The 19011-nt window shown below is 41.8% G+C and overlaps 1 protein-coding gene across 1 annotated transcript; it reads right to left on the bottom strand.

Moving 5' to 3' along the window:
* Window positions 1-3502: 3502 nt before the first annotated feature.
* LOC121976405 (transcription factor MYC2-like) lies at window positions 3503-5970 on the bottom strand. Its single transcript, XM_042528552.1, has one exon. The coding sequence runs from the start codon at window positions 5779-5781 to the stop codon at window positions 3862-3864; it is 1920 nt and encodes a 639-aa protein (XP_042384486.1). The 5' UTR covers window positions 5782-5970; the 3' UTR covers window positions 3503-3861.
* Window positions 5971-19011: the final 13041 nt, after the last annotated feature.

Below are 19011 nucleotides of genomic sequence, written 5' to 3'. Positions count from 1 at the left end.
GTGGCGCACGCTGATTGGCCAGCATAAGTCACAGACTCACAGTCCAGATGCCCAGACAAGTCTAGGTGCCCATAGATGGATAAATTTTAAGAGATAGAGTTTTGTCGAGGTATAGTTGTGTCAGCATTTCATGTGCTCGGGGGTGGTCCGTGCGCCTAGAGGAGGATAACTCAGCGAAGTCCTAGGCCTCGTTAGAGGCACTCGGGGGTGATCTAGGCGCCCGAAAATGACCTATAAAAAGGACTTGGACCAAAAGCTTCAAGACATCGCTCGCTCTGACATTCATACTCGCACCCCGCTTCAAGAAGACTCCGATGACATCGAAAGGTTACTCCAACAACCAGCGCTCAAGTAATTACTTCTTTTGATGTTGGTATTTTATTTAACAGTTCTTATACTTAAATTTTGTAAACATTTTCGAATTGATAGTGATTACCTAACGAAAGCATTTCACGATTGCTGACTTTGGAGTAAGAGTCGTTGAAGGTTCCGAACCATGTAAAAAAGACTTGTGTTAGCGATTGTTTTGTATTCTTGTTTCTTTATTTTCCACTGGGTTGTTTTAACTCATTATTATAAAAAAGCGGCAAACGTTATTAATCCTTGGCCCCTCCCCCCCTTCTAGCATCTTTTCAATTCTACAAAAACAACTCCAAACAGTCATACGTGTCAAGCAACCGAGCCAGGGAGGGGGGCCCGGTGCAGGCACTCCAACGCTCATGTCAGTGATCGATTGAATAGTAGGTAGTGAACAATAATAAAAAGTAGATGCGTAGTATTTTTGTAGCGTAAACGTACTTGCGCATGTAGGTAGAGACCTCCTTGTATAGTGTTAATTCTCTCTTCTACACGAATCTTGATATATTGCCAAAAAAGGATAGACCATAATAATACTCTGATACCTTTTTGAAAAGGACTTGCAATCTCTGCATTTAACATGATAGAAACTTCTAGCATACAACTTACATAAGTATGATATTCCTTTGATTTTTTTGATAGCTATCACACAAAACGACAAGGAGGAATGTTGAATCGTTGAATTGAGGGACTCTTAATATGCTGAGCTGGCAACCCAACAAAGTTTCTTTTATAGTCTGCTCAGAAGTCACTTGCAAGAGTGGCCAAGTCAGATTTAAAGAATGCTATCGGGGACTCGGTTTTCGCTCAACCTCTCTACTTGTGCCGAAGAGTTCGGTCGAACCAAGTGTCCGCTTGTCTGATCGAAACATAAGTTTAATCGGCTAGACCACCCGACTGAAATAATTGACCGTGTTATCTCGAGGAGCGAGGAGGATTCTGCTCTTAATGATACTCACTTGACTCAATATTTCATTAATACTAAAGGACTCGAGATCTGACTAGATCAAGGATCCGATCGGACAACCACTCAGTCGAGATGATCGATCGTGCTAGTCCCGAATGTTGACCCCTCATTGACTTTGACCACTATATCAATCAGCCTTTTGGACTTTGACCCGACTTCGAGGGCCTATATCATTTACCGTATCACCCAACATCACAAATAATTTAAATAATTTAAATTTTTTAAATGTAACATGCACAGAGTGAGATTCAAACTCTCATTATACAGGGAGTCCATCCCATAGTTTTCCATCATATCATAATCAAGGACAAAAACTTTAAATTGTAAAACCATTTTTCCACCAGAGAATGTAGAATGTATTGTTGGAGCCATGAGGCATCTTACTAGCGAGGAACTAGCGACGAACATCATAAAAGCAACTACAACCCTGGTAAAAGGACGGCAAGCAGACGCACTCGCAGTTACCTTACATCGTTTTTATGTTTCTGTCATGATCAAAAGTGATTTGAATTCTAGTAACTAACCTTCTTGATAACTGGTTAGAATAATCATGGTAGAGCAACTAAATTTGTATGGGCCCTTCATGATGGGAATTTTCAATCCATCCTTATAAGCTAATATGTTGATCTAATTTTTCTTAGTTGATGCTAGATATTTAGCTTACATCGATTAATTCTATAATAAAATCCGTGCATTACTAATTAACATGTTTGGTCGGAGACTTAAATTCAACATTGAGCTAAATGACTTATTTGCTTTGCAGAATGGTTGTCAGAGCAAGAAATCTAGGGGAACTGGGAAGGGTTCTCTGGAGCAATGCATGGTACTCGAGTGGCACACTAAAATTCAATAAAAAAAACTTGTGACGTTTGTCCATCCATCTACATTATCCAATTTATTCATCGGTTTAGACCAATTAACTCAAAATTAGTTGGATTATAAAAATTAAATATCTAGGTTACCCCCCCCCAAAAAAAAAAAAAAAAAAAAAAAATTAACATTGCCCAAGGGTTGTTAAAGGCAAAGACTCTATATTGGGCTTTCTTCCCCCTACGATATTAATCTGTGAAACAATTAGTCTTTAGAATTTCAGTCATCTTATTGGGAATTAGATCATGATTATATTGTTTCGTTCAGAGGTGCTGAGATTGGAGATAGATTTTTGCACTCAAATTCAATCTTCCTTTCTTGGTTGTTTTCTGTGAGAAAACAGTATATATATATGTTTCGTCCTGACGACTACTCTCACTTTAGGACCATTTGAACACGTTGAGAAAAAGAACATGCATGATAGAATAAGAATCTATTATTCCTGGACATTAGATGCTAGCTAAGAGCTCAAGATCTTTAGAGAGGCAAGCAACAATGTGCGTTAGTACATGCCATGGTTGCTTTGTCAATGAAGCTCACCAGAATTTTCAAATGATGGCAAAAAAACAGTGAATTAATGGTGAGAACTTGGCAACAACTTGTGCCCAACCTCACTATAGTAAGCAGTGGAGGGTACTGGAGTCATGGTACCTCATTATAGTTCTGACTTTCGGTGCGTTTGCCGTGTCCAAGGAATCAAAAGGAGCACCAAAAGGAAAAAGGAGGAGAAGATGAACTGCCCTGCACTCTGCTAGGTGCTGGTTCTTTGCATTATTTGATTGGACTCTCTCTCTATGTTTGTGACTTCAAGTTTCATGCCAACAATTTGCCGTATTGTTTGGATAATGGACGATGAGTCATTGGAATATCTTCTGCACTTTTCACGTGAGGTTTTACCACTACCTGTGCGTATTTGATCATTAATGACTCATAAAGGGATCATCTACCCCTCATAATTGATGTGTCAGTTTGATCAGAAGATTTGAGCCAACTTTGGCCTCACTATAGTTGATGTTCTGACTCGTAATTGATGCCCAATTCATCAAATTAGCATTTTAAGGCACTTAGCTATTAGAGTTCTCAAATGATATTTATTTCTCATTTTACATTTTCCGTCGATCAGTATGGTACGATATTAAAAAAAACAGTACATTGAAATGTTAAATTTTAAAGAAAAATATCATTATATATTGTATTTTTAAAAAGCAAACCTAAACAGAGGGAGCTGAATGAATAGTTCGGCTTATTAACACAGTTATCACTGAAGAAAGCAGAGCAAGATACTTGAAATGATGATACAGTCAAATCGACGCCTAAGAAAAACATTAATTGGTTGAAGAAGATCAATCTCACAACAACAAAAATGCATAAACTACATCATTATTCACGGAGTCACACTCTGACACCTTATTCCGCTTCAAAGATCTTCTGAAAAGCAGTCTCTTATCTGATAATAATAAAGCTAATATTAACTAATAGATGCAGCATACATATACACATTCTACTGTACCGGCCATGCTTGTCTATCGAGCAAGTTACTGCAATTCTGATACAAACTGTGTTCCACTTGTGGTAATACACAACGTCGAACATGAGACAGTTGAGCATGATCTAAGAACTCCTCCCGCACCAAAAGTGTTACACATTAGTAGGCCTGCAGTAGAAAATTATCGAGTAATCAATGCCTCGGCAGCTAATCTGGAGTAGAGAGCAGAGTTGAGCTGCTCCTGTGTGTAAACCTGGCTCGACATCTTCACTGTTACTTGTTGGATCATGAGGTCCTTCACGACCGAGACACTTGCATAATATACTTCGAGATCAAGGTCTTTTAGTGTAGCCATAAGCTTTGCAGCTGGATGGTTCCTTTTATGACACTGTAATCTGATCATGGCTTCCATTCCGAGTATCTTCACTTCGATCTCGACAGCGTGACACCGGCCGCCGCCACCGGCATTCATCATCTTAAGCTCATCTTTCCCTGCTTTTTTGAGGGCTTCGATCTGTCCTTGATGTTCCTCCTTGTCAATTTCCAAAGCTTGGAGCTTTGACCGGAGTTCATTGATGTAGGAGACTGCGTCCCCGAGGAGGGAGGCCTTGTCCATCTTGGACACATTGGGGACGACTGCACGGAGAGCGTAGAATCGTTGGTTAAGCTTCTCGCGGCGCTGCCGTTCTGCTTCTACATGGTTCAGAGGCTCCTCCCGTCCATTGGCGGGCTTACGGCCGCGTTTCCTCGGCCGCTTCTCTGGTTCCACCACCAGGCTGCTCTCCACTTCGCGCACCGACGCCTCGAGATCGGACTGATCCGAGTCAGGGGCAGCTGTGGCCGCGGAAGTCGACTTCAATTGGCCATTGGACGATGGTCTCGCGGGAGCTGAGGAGAAAGAAACCAAGCCCTCATCGTTGTTGCTCGCCCGGGATGTCTCTCCAGTGGGTCTGTTGTTCTTCTTGTCGTCCGCCAAGACGTTGGCCTGATGGTGGGAGAAGAGGCTGCCGGTGGTAGGGGCTGGCGAAGGGTTCCTCTTGCCACCGGCGAAATCAAGGATGTCGCCGGACTCCGGCTTGACGGAGTGAGGGCGGACTGCTCCATTAGAGACGAATTCGGAGTACGTGTACTCTTTGGACGAAGACGGCGGGGTCTGTGTCTGGATTTTCTGGACCTGGATCGAAGAGCTAGGGTTGCTATCGAACTGAATTGGGGATTTTGTGAGGGAGATGGCGGGAGTTGCAGAAAGAGGGGAAACCGAGTCCTTGACCTCGGCGATGGACGGATCTGTGAGCCAGTGTAACGGATCTGCCTCGCCCTGGTCGGCTGCGGGATTCACCTCTGCGGATTCCGGCGGGAGGTAAGATGCAGGCGTGGCGGTCTCGGCGGAGGCCGCGTCGGGGGAGTTGAAATTGAAGAGAGCGTGGATCTTGCCTATGATCTCTGGTCTCTGCGGAATCAAGTCGGTGGAACCTAGCTCGAGCACTCCGGACCCGACGGAGACACAGACCATGGTCTGGATGCCGAGCATCTGAGCCTGACGGGCGCGTTCCCACGGAGACGATGTCAGCCGGCCGGCGCCGGCTACCCAAGAAGGAACCCTTGAGTAGAAGGCTTGGCCGGGGAGATCGGCGCCGTCGATGAAGGACTGGGTCATGGAAACCAGAAAAAACCACTCGGTGTCTGTGACCTCCTCCTCGACGGCCTCGTCGGCCCCTCCGCCGGAGGTCAGCGAGTTGAGCTCCCGCAGGACGCGCTTGCGGTACTCCCGCTCGGCGACGCTGGCGGTCGACTGCTTCCGCTTGTCCTCGTCGCATCCGCGGTAGTAGCCATCGCCCCAGCGTAGGAAGGAAGCGCCGGTGACTGCGTCGATCGACGACTGCCAGAAGATGCCGTAGGTCCAGCCTTCCCGTGCGCCCTCGATCAGCGTCTGCAGCCGCTTCTGGAGGGTGTCCTGGTTGAATAAGAAGGCGGTGGAGGAAGAGGGAGTAGTTGAGTTAGGAGGACCTGGGGTGGGCGCCCATGGGAAGGAGGAGTGGAGGTCGGAGGGGGACATGAAAGCCTCCATCATGAAGGCGTTGTCGTCGGCCCAAAGGTTCATCCTTTTCTACTTCTTCTTCTTATTATTGCCGTCGGCTTCGCATGAATCGGATGGACGGCGGCTGCGGCTGCGGCGGCGGCGGAGCGAGTGGATGCAGACGACGTGGAAAAGGACGGCGAAGGCTTGAAGACAATCCAAAGCAAGGAGAGAGAGAGAGAGAGAGAGAGATGATCACGCAATTGAAGAGAACAGAGAGATGGAGCGCTGGGTGGGTCCAAATCCAATTGGGTTCGTCCATCTGGACCCGGTTTGAGCTCATCCCTTACCTCTCATTTAATAATCTAGCAAACGGTTTAGTTGGAAAATAAAAGGTTGTCCGACTTGGTTCGATTAAATTATTGAACCGAATTTTTAAATTAAAAAAATTAACTCGAGTTTAATGGTATTTGATTCGTGCTCACGAATATATTTGTGTGTATATATATATTATTAATTTGAGCTCTATTATTTACCTAATGAGTTATGATTCAAACTTGTTTAATAATTTGAGAATGATGTGTTAATGTGCTGAGTTTAAACTAAATTCATTTAATTTTTAAATGAGTTATTTTTAAATTAAGCTTTAATTGTTTGAAAACTATTTAATTTTATTATGAATCCAACTTGAACTTGAAGAATTAAAGTTCAAATTGAATTCGAGTCGAATTTGAACTTACGAAAAATCAACTGAGCTAAACTTGAATCTTTTTCTATTCAGTTCGACTGGATTCAATTACACCCCTAATCTAAGGGATACTCTGTTTAGCAATGTACATTTACCCAATTGTTCTCTAGTATTATTAAGTACTTTTCCCATTATTATCTCTTACCTAAATTTTAAACCAGTCGTACATATTATAGTAATTATGATTTCAGTCGGATGCTTTGTAACAACTGTGAAAATGTAACTCCTATACATGTTATAGCAGCTATAGTTTAATAGCTGCTACAACATCAATGTTAGGTGATTAGGTTGAATTTACATTGTTGTAGTTATAGTTTCATAACTGCTACAATTTGAATGGTAGATGAACAAGGTTAAATTCATGTTGTAATAGCTACAAAATCGTAATTACTTCAACGTGAATATTTTTTAACATATTATGTGTTATAACAGCTATGAAATTGTAATTGCTACAACCAACCAATATAAAATCGTAACTAGTACTATGTGCCCAACCAACTCAAGATTTTAACAAGAGTGAACTGAGTATGACAATTAGATAATTATACATGGTTGAACAATAGAGTGAGGTATTCTTTTAATAAAATGTTAAAAGTGAAATGCCTTTTTGATGATTTGGGAATTGATCCGGGGGTAATCAGAGAGTGTCACGTGGGATAAGGGAGGTTGGTGGTCCTGCTGAGGTGGTGGTTCAAGCTAAGGGAAAACCGAGTCAATTTCGTTTTCCTGGAAACCTCAACTCCTTGGCACCCCCAACTTCTTGGCACCCCAACCCCTTGGCGCCCCGACTCTATGGCACCCTCGACTCCTTGGCATCCTAATTAACTCCTTGGAGCACTTGACTCTGTGGCGCCCTCGTGACGGCCCTCATCTCCTTGATTTTTCAATTCAAGATTTACTATTTCCGGAAGAGAATAACGCTCGCACAAATTTAGGGATTTTGGACAATTTCAAAAGGAGAATGATGCTTGCGTGGATCTTGGGATTTTGGATTATTTCAAGAAGAAAATAACAATCTCATGAATTTCGAGACGAGTGGAGAACTAAGGATTAACCATCATCCTATAAAAGGTAGCCCCCTTAGGCTGTTAGAGGTATGCGCGCACACACACATAAAAAAATCCTAAAACTACTCTTCTTCGTTTTTGCTTCTTCCACCACCGTTGTTGAAAGCTAACTTGATCGTCGGAGTGGCTACGCCGAGGAACTCCTGACCATCATTCTTACTCTCTCTTTAATCTTCTTTTGTCTCAGACCCTAGAAGATCTCCATCAATCCTCGTTGTCACTAGGTGATTGACGATCGAGTTGCATTCGTGCCAACTCACCGAAGTTCGTTCATCGGCAGGATCAAATTGGCATAGTCTATGGAACACTGAGTTAAGACCTGAATTAGGACGTTAGGATGGATGACACTGGGAAGACCCAACATCATTGTAATGGCAACAGAGGATTTCGACAAATTGATAGCTACGGTGGTGCAGGCAGTATTACAAAGGCAACCCCAACAACCCCTTTCGTCAGGAACTAATCCATGCAACCGAGCCACTGTCTTGGTTGGTTGAAGTGATGTCGACGCCTCATCAGAGGATGCCCTAGCTCATGGAAATGTCGTGGTGCATTCCCTATCTTGACCGGTACATTAGTCATGAGGGAATCTTTCATGGAATCTATGGAAGAAACCCACCATCAGGATCCTTTGAAGGGAGAAGCCCTCATATCCAGCAGGATGAAGGCCCCACGAGGCCTTCCATTCTCATGGAGCATCCTCGAGGATGAATTGCTAAGACATTTTCAAGTGTTGTATATCTGAGAGTATAATGGTTCTACCGACCCCGAAGATTATATCTACAAATTTGAAAATATCTTCCTGTTACATCAGTATATGGATGATATAAAATATCAAGTTTTCTTGACTACTCTCTCGGGTTCGGTATAAAGGTGGTTCAGTCATCTTCCCACCTCCTCCATTCAGACTTTTAAGGAATTTAGGATCGTATTCATGCATCATTTCTCCCCCAGTCGAAGGTAACAAAAACTTCCACATGATCTGTTTGCTCTTAAGTAAAATCAGAAAGGAACTCATTCAAAGAAGTACCTATGGACAGGAAAACAATGAATGACAACTCTTATATCTCAACTTGATCATAGAAACTTGAGAAAGGGTAGCTGCTCGACTCGTGGCTTATCGACAGTGGATGTGTCTCAATTACAACAAGTGAGTTATTTTCCACACTTTCAAGTTGAAGACTTAGTTTAGAAGAAGGTGAAGTCGATCGGTGACGTTAATAAGCTGGAATCGCAGTGGAGTGGACCATTCTAGGGAACTTGTAAAAATAGTTCGGGGCATACTATTGATGCAATTAACCTTTAGGGTGCGTTTGGTTCGGGGTTATTCTTGATAACCTTGGTTATCCATCCAAGGTTATCAACAAAAACCTTGTTTGGTTTAGGTATTCGATGATTCTCAAGTAATGTTCCATGCCCGACACGTCAGCAAAAGGGTCATGCAGCCCGGAATCGGAAAACCTCAAAAAACTAAGGTTTTTCTTGATTCCGGGGTTAACGAATTTTTTTTACCAAAAATACCCTCCGATAAGAAAAAACATGAAAAAAAGAGAAAAAGTGTAAAAAAATAAAAAAATGTTTTAAAAATTTTAATTTTTTTTTTTTTTTAAATTAAAAATAAAAATTTTAAAAATGTTAAAAAAATTTAAAATTTAAAAAAAATTTTAAAAAAAAATTATAATTTTTTTTTTAAAAAAATAAAAATTTAAAATTTTTAAAAAAATTTAAAAAAAAATTTAAGAATTTTAAAAAAAAATTTATAAAAATTTTAAAAATAAAATAAATAAATAAAAATTAAAATTTAAAAAATGTAAAAAAATAATAAATATAAATATAAATATAAAAATATAAAAACATTAAAAAATAAAAAAACACATAAAAAAGTAAAAAAATATACAAGAAAAAGAAAAGTAAAAAAACATTAAAAAATAAATAATAATAATAATAATAATATTATGTATAGTTATTTTTGTAACTGAGGGTAATACGGTAAAATATTAAAGTAGGGTATTCATTAAAATCTTCAAACAAACAAATTTTTGTTACATTACCTAAGTTGAACCAAACAACATTTGGTTATGTTTTATTCCCTATAACCTTGGTTATGTGATTACCTGGTAATCACATAACCAAGGTTATACATGATGACTTGAACCAAACGCACCCTTAGGGTTTCAATATTTGACAATATACTAATGTCAGATCAGGTTGACTAAGGGTTAATCTAAATAGGATTTAATGTTTGAAAGAGAGAAGTTTAGTCAAGACTAGATGACTAGAAAGGGTAAGTCCTAACCAAATCTTAGGTAGGTGAGAAGTCTACTAAATGAATATTACTAACTAGAGGTTAGACAAGAGTAAGTCCTAATTGAAAGTTAGGAAGGTAAGAAATCTACTAAGTGACTAGTCCTAATTGGAGGTTAGGCAAGGAGAAGCCCCGATAAGTGAAGTCAGCCCTAGTGAGTGAAGTTAGGCGGTGGAAGTCCCAATGAGTAAAGCTAGATAATGGAAGTCCTAGTGAGTGAAGCTAGACCCTAGTGAGTATAGCTAGGTGGTAGAAGTCCTGGTGAGTGAAGTTATACAATGGAAGTTCTAGTGATTGAAGCTAAGTCTTAGTAAGTGAAACATGGCAATAGAAAATCCTAGAGTGAGGCAGCCCTAGGTAACGAGAAGTTTTGGAGGAGTAAACTCCAAGCATGTATGATTGACTGATTTCTGGTCGACCGCGCATGGTCGGCCAAACTAGCGAATCTTGTAAACTACTAATGTAGGATCGAAAAGAATTTAGATATCTCCACAATGACATGATATTGTCCACTTTAGGCCTAGGCCCTTATGACTTTGCTCTTGGACTCTCCCCAAAAAGCCTAATGCCAATGGAGATATCTTTCTCTTTATAAACCCATGATATTTCCCATATTTTTTCAATGTGGGAGTATGTTTGCAACCTTGCAACACCAACAATCCCCCCCTCAAACAAAGGACCACAGGCTTCCCATGTCCGATCCTTGACCCACCAGGTCTTCCTGTCTCTCGGTCCACCCGACCTATTAGGATTTCATTTCCTAGCCGTAACTAGGACTTCCTGCCTAGTGTCTGGTCCTCTTGATCCGAACATAGGAGCCCCCACTTTCTTTGTTCAAGGTCAATATTGTACCCACATGACTCAATCAGACCATAGCTCTTGTGCACAGTCGGCGGTTAAACATTCTGGTAGTCCGGGCTCTGATACCAATTGTAAGATCGAAAAGAATTTAGATATTTCCACAATTATATGATATTGTCCACTTTAGGCCTAGACCCTCATGACTTTGCTCTTGGGCTCTCCCCAAAAGGCCTCATGCCAATGGAGATATATTTCTCTTTATAAACTCATGATCTTTCTCATGTGTTTTCAATGTGGGACTATGTTTGCAACCTTGCAACACCAACAACTAACACTACTTTACTTTACTATTTCATATCTATTGTGCTAACTTTGTGTTGCAGGAAAGTCTTAGTTGATCAAGTTGATCAGATACTAAGTAGGACCAGAGAAAGTCCAAGCAGGTGTAAAGGATCAAATGTTTGGCAAGTAAAGTTAGGTAAACAACTAAGGAGAGTGATCAAGTGAGGATAAGCCCTAGTGAGGCTATAGGCACTTATCCAACTTAGATCCATTTTGAAAGTCTAAATTAAGACTATGATTAGATCCTGCCTAGTCTTGGTAAGACAAGATCTAATTCATAAATTTATTTTATTATATGCTAACTCAGTTTTACAGGGTATCTTTGTTATTTGAACTAGCATACAAGAGCTAAAATGCAAAAGTTAGCTTTAGATGAATGGTACTCGAGGCGCCTCAAAGTTGACTGATGGCGCCTCAAATCTAAATGAAGGCACCTTGGATAGGGCGGAGGCACCCTCACACAGCTAGAGTCTCATAGCATGGAGGCACCTCAAAGTGGACTGGAGGTGCCTTAGAGCACATTGAAGATGCCTCAGAGCTTATGGAAGGTGCCTCGAAGCAGATAATAGTCGAAAACTTCGGATCGGATAAACGCTATTAGAGATGCCTTGAACCATTAGAGGTGCCTCCAATTGTGTATAAAAAAGGTCTTTGGCCAGCTCTTCATACATAACTGATACACAAGCTCTTACGACTATTCTATTGCTACTACCTCGCACTACTTCTGCATTCAAGCCTCAACTATGTAAGAATGACACAACGTCGCTACATGCTCAAACGAGCCTAGAGTACTTGGGTAACGTGCAGTTATTACTTTATATTACTCTCATTTTCTTTATGCATATTATATTATAAAGTTGGTAGTCTTGTTACCAACTTATCTTTTGTAGATAAGCAATTTGATAGTGAATTACCCATCCGAAAGGTCCAAAGGGCCAGGGTCTTGGAGTAGAAGTCGTCGAAGGATATAAAACAAGTAAATTGATCGTATTTTGTGTGTCTATTTTCTTTATTCTATTTTACTTAGTTGTTTTGCTTCCACCACGTACTTTGTTTTTAAAAAGAAAAAATAAACATTTTAAAAAGACACAAGCAACTCAATCACCCTAAGAGCATCAATCACCTAAAGCCCAATTCATTTTAAGCAACTTCAGTATCATATTTATCTTTTCCACACCATGTTTTTATATTTCCTTTTTCTATCAATAAATTGGCATTTCTGTCAGACTCAAATTCTCACGCCTTGTCCTCTTTAGGGCTCAAACTCCCCCAACTAAGATATAGTCAAAAACGATATCCCGACTATGGTAGCGATCTCCCCTTCACACAAGGGTGAGTGTGTACCGTATCATCATATCATTTTTAAGGCCTAAACTCTCTCGACTCAGACATAGTTGGGGTCTAGATCCTGGCTACGATAGCAACCTCCCCTTTGCACAAAGGTCGACTATGTACCATATCATCATGTCCTTTTCAGGGTCTAAACTCTCCCGACTCGGACATAGTCGGGGTCGAGATTCCGGTTGCGATAGCAACCTCCCCTTCGCTTAAGGGTCGAGCGCATACTATATTAATATGTCCTTTTCAGGATCCAAACTCTCCTGACTTGGACATAGTCGTGGTTAAGATCCTGGCTACGGTAGCAACCTCTCCTTCGTACAAGGGTCGAGTGCATACCATATTATTTTATCCATTTCAGGGCTCAAACTCCACTAACTCGGACATAGTTGGCGTCGAGATCTTGGCTGTGATAGTAGCCTCCCCTTCACACAAGGGTTGAGTGCCTATAGAATCACCCTTATCGTTACAACATCGATCGAAAATGACACAACTTCCCTAAAGACAGTTTCATTTGCAAAGGATAATAGAAGCGAAGACTCCACAATGATAACACCTTTAATTTACTTGGTCTCCACCTCCTTAAGATGACTAATCCGAGGATCCACAATGTTGGTGCAACCTTAGGTCAAGGTTGACCTGGTTGACCCGACTCGAGTTGACGTGACTCGAGTTGTATTTTGATGTTTGACTTGGGAAGATTGTCGGTGCAACCTTAGGTCAAGGTTGACCTAGTTGTGTTGCATGTTGATGTTTGACACTCGTGAGAGAGTTCTATTCTTGATGTGGGACAAGAATAGATGTTTGGGAGATTATTGGTGCAACCGTAGGTCAAGGTTGACCTGGTTGACCTGATTCGGGAAAAGTCCAAGTATAAAGACTTGGCACGGAGAAGTCCAAGCAGGGAGCTTGGCACTGGAAAAGTCCAAGTATGGAGACTTGGCACGGAAAAGTCCAAGCAGGGAGCTTGGCACGTGAAAAGTCCAAGTATGGAGACTTGGCACGGAAAAGTCCAAACAGGGAGTTTGGCACGGGGAAAAATCCTAGTGAGTGAAGCTAGGTGAAGGTGAAAGTCCTGGTGAGTGAAGCCAGGCATTCGGGAAAATCCTGGTGAGTGAAGCCAGGTGAAAATCCTAGTGAGTGAAGCTAGGTGAATGAGAAAGTCCTAACTGGGATGTTAGGCAGTGTGGAAAGTCCTGGTGAGTGAAGCCAGGCAGTGGGAAAGTCCTGGTGAGTGAAGCCAGGTGAAAGTCGATGTTAGGCGGTGGAAATCCTGGTGAGTGAAGCCAGGTGAAAGTCCTGGTGAGTGAAGCCAGGCAAGGGAAAATCCAGATGGATCAGGGATGATCGGACTTCTGGTGTTGGAAAGTCCAAGTAGGTCAAAGGGATTGACCGGACACTTGGCAGGGAGTTCTAGCAGGTCAAGGGAGTGACCAGATGCTAGGGATGAAGTACCAATAGGTCAAGGTTGACCGGATATTGGTTTGGAAGTCTTGGGACTTGGTTTGGGCAAAAACCAAGCTCTGGATCGGTCACCAGACCGATCCAGTGATACTCTGTTTGCTCTGATCGGTCTGGTGACCGATCAGATACCGAACAGAAGCTCTCTGTTCGGTTACTGATCGGTCTGGTGACCGATCAGATTAGTTCCTGATCGGTCTGCCAGACCGATCAGACAACGATCAGAGGCGCAAAGAAGTTCGGGAGAAGAGAAGCCTGATCGGTCTACGGACCGATCAGGAGGTTCCCTGATCGGTCTGTGGACCGATCAGGAGCTTCCCTGATCGGTCCATGGACCGATCAGGAGCTTCCCTGATCGGTCCATGGACCGATCAGAGACGGAACAGAAGCGAAGTTAGGGAATGGATCGGTCTGATCGATCCAGGCACTAGCCGTTGCGACGCAACGGCTAGATTTCTTCTGTGTTTTCTTCGCTTTCTTCGCAGGTTATAAAAGGAGGGCTGCTGCTGCGAGCCTCTCTTCTCTTCTTCTTCCTTTTTCCTGTTCTAAGTGCTGCTGTACTTGAGCTTTGTTGAGCTCCTCCGAAGCTTCGCGTGAGCTTCATTCCACGACTGGATCACCTGCTGTAGTAGGCGCTTGGAGCTGCTGCTTCTTCCAGTCGAAGAGAAGGCAAGCAAGAGTTTTCTTACTGTTGTATTTCTTGCTGTCTTTCTTTGTATTTCTGTACTCTCCTTACTTGCTGTTGCAAGAGTGTGTTGTGGCGAGGTTTCTCCACCCATAAGGAGTTTGTATTAGCCGGTTCTCCGGGGACTCATCCACCGACGGATTGAGAGGTTTCGTCCACCTTACGGACACGCCGAGGAGTAGGAGTATCATCTCCGAACCTCGTTACATCGACGCGTTGAGGTTTGATCTTCTTGTTTTCGTTTCCTTGTTTGTTTTTCCGCTGCGCTAACGAATTGTAGGAAGAAACGCGATCGATTTGGGGTCGGCTATTCACACCCCCCCTCTCTAGCCGTACGAAGGATCCTAACAAGTGGTATCAGAGCAAGGCCGCTCTTTGACGGATCAACACCCGGGGGAGCACGGGCTAGAGATGGATCTCTATGGAGAAGATGTCACGATTCAACCCTTCTACGAGTCTCACGACAACTTCACATATTGGAAGGTAAGGATGATGTATTTTCTTAGGACTAATATGTTAAATTGGTTTTGTGTACAAGAAGGGTTTTCCCCTCCGATGGATGAGGAAGGAAAACCTATCAAGAAGAAGGAGTGGACGAAAGAGCAAATCCGACAATCCGAAATCAATGACGAGGTAACAAAAATTATTGAATTTGCTTTACCTAATAATGTTTTGTGCAAGATAGATAGGTACAACAACGCCAAGGAATTATGGAACAATTTGGCAAAACTCCATGAAAAGGAGCCTAGTGAGCCAAGTAGCTCACATCATGGAGGAAGCGAATTGGGAGTTGAGGGCTACTCAACATCCAAGGAAGAAGAGGAGGAGAGTTCTTCTTCAAGATCGGAGCACAAAGAAGAAGCTTCTACCTCCGGGAGGGATGAAGAAGAGAGCATCCATCCATCCTCAACCCTAGGTAACTCAAACACTTTAAGTTCAAGTAAATTGCATATAATGTGTTTTGAGTGTAGGGAATTTGGACATTACAAGAGTAAATGTCCAAAGAAAACTAAGAAGACTCCACCGGCGCCAAAGATCAAGGAAGTCGGAGTCCCAAAACGCAAGGGCAAGGAGCACGTGGTGTGCTTCCAATGCAAGCAACGGGACACTATAGGAGTCAATGTCCAAGGGGAGGCAATCTCACAAGGACAAAAGACCAAGCACGTGTAAAGGGGGAGCGAAGGCAAACCCTAAGGTATCCCCTAAGGTTCATTCTTGCACTTCTAATAAGATACATGCTAGTAGTCTTATTGCAATTGTCAAGAATGATAAGCATGATAATCATAGAAATCAACATGTGTGCTTAGGTGCTAAACATCTTAGCTTAGATAAGAACAATACTAGGAAGGCCAACCCTAGGATTAACTCATCTAAGGCTAAGGAGAACCTAGGTAGAAACCCCAAGACAACTAGACATATGCCTAGGAACACCTCAAGAAAGAATGATAAATTAAAACTTGAGGTTTTAGAGAAAGAAAATCAAGTCTTAAGGTCAAGACTTAACACTCTAGAAAAGGCCCTAAAGAATTTAGAGAAGTCAACTCTAGGGTCTAAGGGTCAAATCTCAAAGCCCAAGGACAAGAAAGGTTTGGGTCACAAACCTAAGTCCCAAGTGGTCAAGCCCACTTATCATAATGTTCCATTCGATTATGGAACAAAATCTAGGGCTAGGAAGACCATCACCAAGGTCACAAGGGGAGTCACCCCTAGAGTTGATCTTGATGAGTCCCAAATGACCAAGGCTTTAAAGCCTAAGAGGGTCATTAGGAGGGTTGCTAGGGAAGTCATCCCTAGTGAATTTTTAGTGAACCCAATGAGCTCAAGTAGGTATTGGGTTCCTAGGAGCATCTTCTCTACCCCATAAATGGGTTAGAGAGTGTCAACTCCAATAAGAAGGGTAGTTAACCCAACTTTGAGGAAATTGACACTCAAGGAGCATTTTCAAGGTTTTGTGAACCTTTGAAAATGAAATGAATTATCATTTACTCCTTTGAAGAGTTAAATGTGCCTAAAGATTGGAAATCTCATTTTTAATCTCAATTGGCACAATTTGGAAAAACCTAGAAAAATATCAAATTGGGATTTTGATATTCTCTTAGGTAATCAAGGCAATCCGGGCCTTAATTTAGAAGTGCTACTCTTGTAAAATTTTAAATGGTATAAATCAAACAAGAGATCAAGAAATGCCAATTTGGGTTTTGACATTTTCTTGGAGCACTTTGGGCAATCTAGGATTAGAATTTAAGTTAGCTAAGTGATTAAGGATACTTAGATAGGTAATCTAGGTATTTTATTTGTGTTAACTTACCATGGTTGTTTGCCATTTGCCATGTCATGACATCATATTTAATTTATGATCATTTGAAATGTCATGATAATGCTTAGGCTAGTTTTTATGTCATGTTTATTTAAGTTTCAAACTTTATGCCATGACATCATGACATTGGCACATGTTTTCATTTATGATACCATTTTATGCCATGTCATCATCTCTTGCATTAATAATCAATTGAATTGATTTAAGGATGAAAAACACATTTTGATATTGAGATCAAAGTTGTGTTTAGAAAATGCATGAGACCTTAGTCTAAGATACCTAAACCCATATCTCACATCAAAATTGACATGGATGTGGTTTGATACACCTTAGATGTGTGTGAGATATTAGGATCATGAGTTAGGATCAAGGTGCATAGTTCTTGTACCTAGATGAGCCTAATTCAAGAAATGGAGGATCATAGGGAAAGCTTGTGTACAAGTCATGTACATCTAGCCCTAAGATTATGGTCCTAAATTCAAATGATTTTAAAAGCATTTTAAAATTGATTTGAAAAACCTTGATGAAGCTTTCCTAGTGATAGCATTCATCATTGAATATTGTGATACAAAGTTGAGTTAAACTTGAACTATTTCAAAGTTTTTGAACTTTGTATCAAGATTGAAAAATGGAAGTTATTTTCATAGAAAACTATTTTTCCATGATAGTGTATGATATGAGGAATGTATCCTCAAAGTTTCGTAATTTTTGGAATTTTCTTGAATTTATTAGGAGTTTCTGAATTTCCGAAGGAGAATAATTTGATTCGATGTCCTGGACTGTCGGGACCGATCCAGAAGCTCGATCGGTCTGCGGACCGATCCAGTGTTGTGGATCGGTCTGCAGACCGATCCAGAAGATCCAAGCTTGATCGCTGAGGACGGATCGGTCCGGGGACCGATCGGAGGTTCCCTGATCGGTGGACCGATCAGGGCGTGCCGAATTTCTGATTTTTCAGCTGGTGTCTGAAATTTCAGTTATGGAAGTGGTGTTTTTGGATTTCTAAAGGTTTGGAACTCTCTAAGACATTGTTGGTGCAATGGTCAAGGGGGAGTTGACTTTTAGGGGGAGTTTGTACTCCTTAAGACTTTTGAGGATTAGTGATATGGGATTATCACTAAATTGATTGTTGAGTTTAGTATCAAGGGGGAAATTAAGAGTTTCAATGAAAGGTATGGGACTTTCATTAGGAAGAAACTCTTGACCTTGATACTCTCCTTTTTCTTTTTGATGTGTGTCAAAAAGGGGAGAGTGTTCATTGGAGAATTATTGGAGAACCCAAGTTAGGTTATCGGGTTAACCTAAGTTAGGGAAAGAATGTCAAGGAATGTTCAAGGAAGAACATTGGAATTCTTTTTGATGTGTGTCAAAAAGGGGGAGAATTATTGGAGAACCCAAGTTAGGTTATCGGGTTAACCTAAGGGGAGAATGTCCAGAGAATGTTCAAGGAAAGAACATTGGACATTGGAAGATGATTGAAAACCTAAGTTAGGTTATCGGGTTAACCTAACTTGATTATGGTTTTGTCAAACATCAAAAAGGGGGAGATTGTTGGTGCAACCTTAGGTCAAGGTTGACCTGGTTGACCCGACTCGAGTTGACGTGACTCGAGTTGTATTTTGATGTTTGACTTGGGAAGATTGTCGGTGCAACCTTAGGTCAAGGTTGACCTAGTTGTGTTGCATGTTGATGTTTGACACTCGTGAGAGAGTTCTATTCTTGATGTGGGACAAGAATAGATGTTTGGGAGATTATTGGTGCAACCGTAGGTCAAGGTTGACCTGGTTGACCTGATTCGGGAAAAGTCCAAGTATAAAGACTTGGCACGGAGAAGTCCAAGCAGGGAGCTTGGCACTGGAAAAGTCCAAGTATGGAGACTTGGCACGGAAAAGTCCAAGCAGGGAGCTTGGCACGTGAAAAGTCCAAGTATGGAGACTTGGCACGGGGAAAGTCCAAACAGGGAGTTTGGCACGGGGAAAAATCCTAGTGAGTGAAGCTAGGTGAAGGTGAAAGTCCTGGTGAGTGAAGCCAGGCATTCGGGAAAATCCTGGTGAGTGAAGCCAGGTGAAAATCCTAGTGAGTGAAGCTAGGTGAATGAGAAAGTCCTAACTGGAATGTTAGGCAGTGTGGAAAGTCCTGGTGAGTGAAGCCAGGCAGTGGGAAAGTCCTGGTGAGTGAAGCCAGGCAGTGAGAAAGTCCTAACTGGGATGTTAGGCAGTGTGGAAATCCTGGTGAGTGAAGCCAGGTGAA

Source organism: Zingiber officinale, chromosome 4B (genome assembly GCF_018446385.1).
Source record: "Zingiber officinale cultivar Zhangliang chromosome 4B, Zo_v1.1, whole genome shotgun sequence".
Lineage (NCBI taxonomy): Eukaryota > Viridiplantae > Streptophyta > Magnoliopsida > Zingiberales > Zingiberaceae > Zingiber > Zingiber officinale.
The sequence above is the reverse complement of the archived record's forward strand: the minus strand, read 5'-3'. Positions and strand labels throughout refer to the sequence as shown.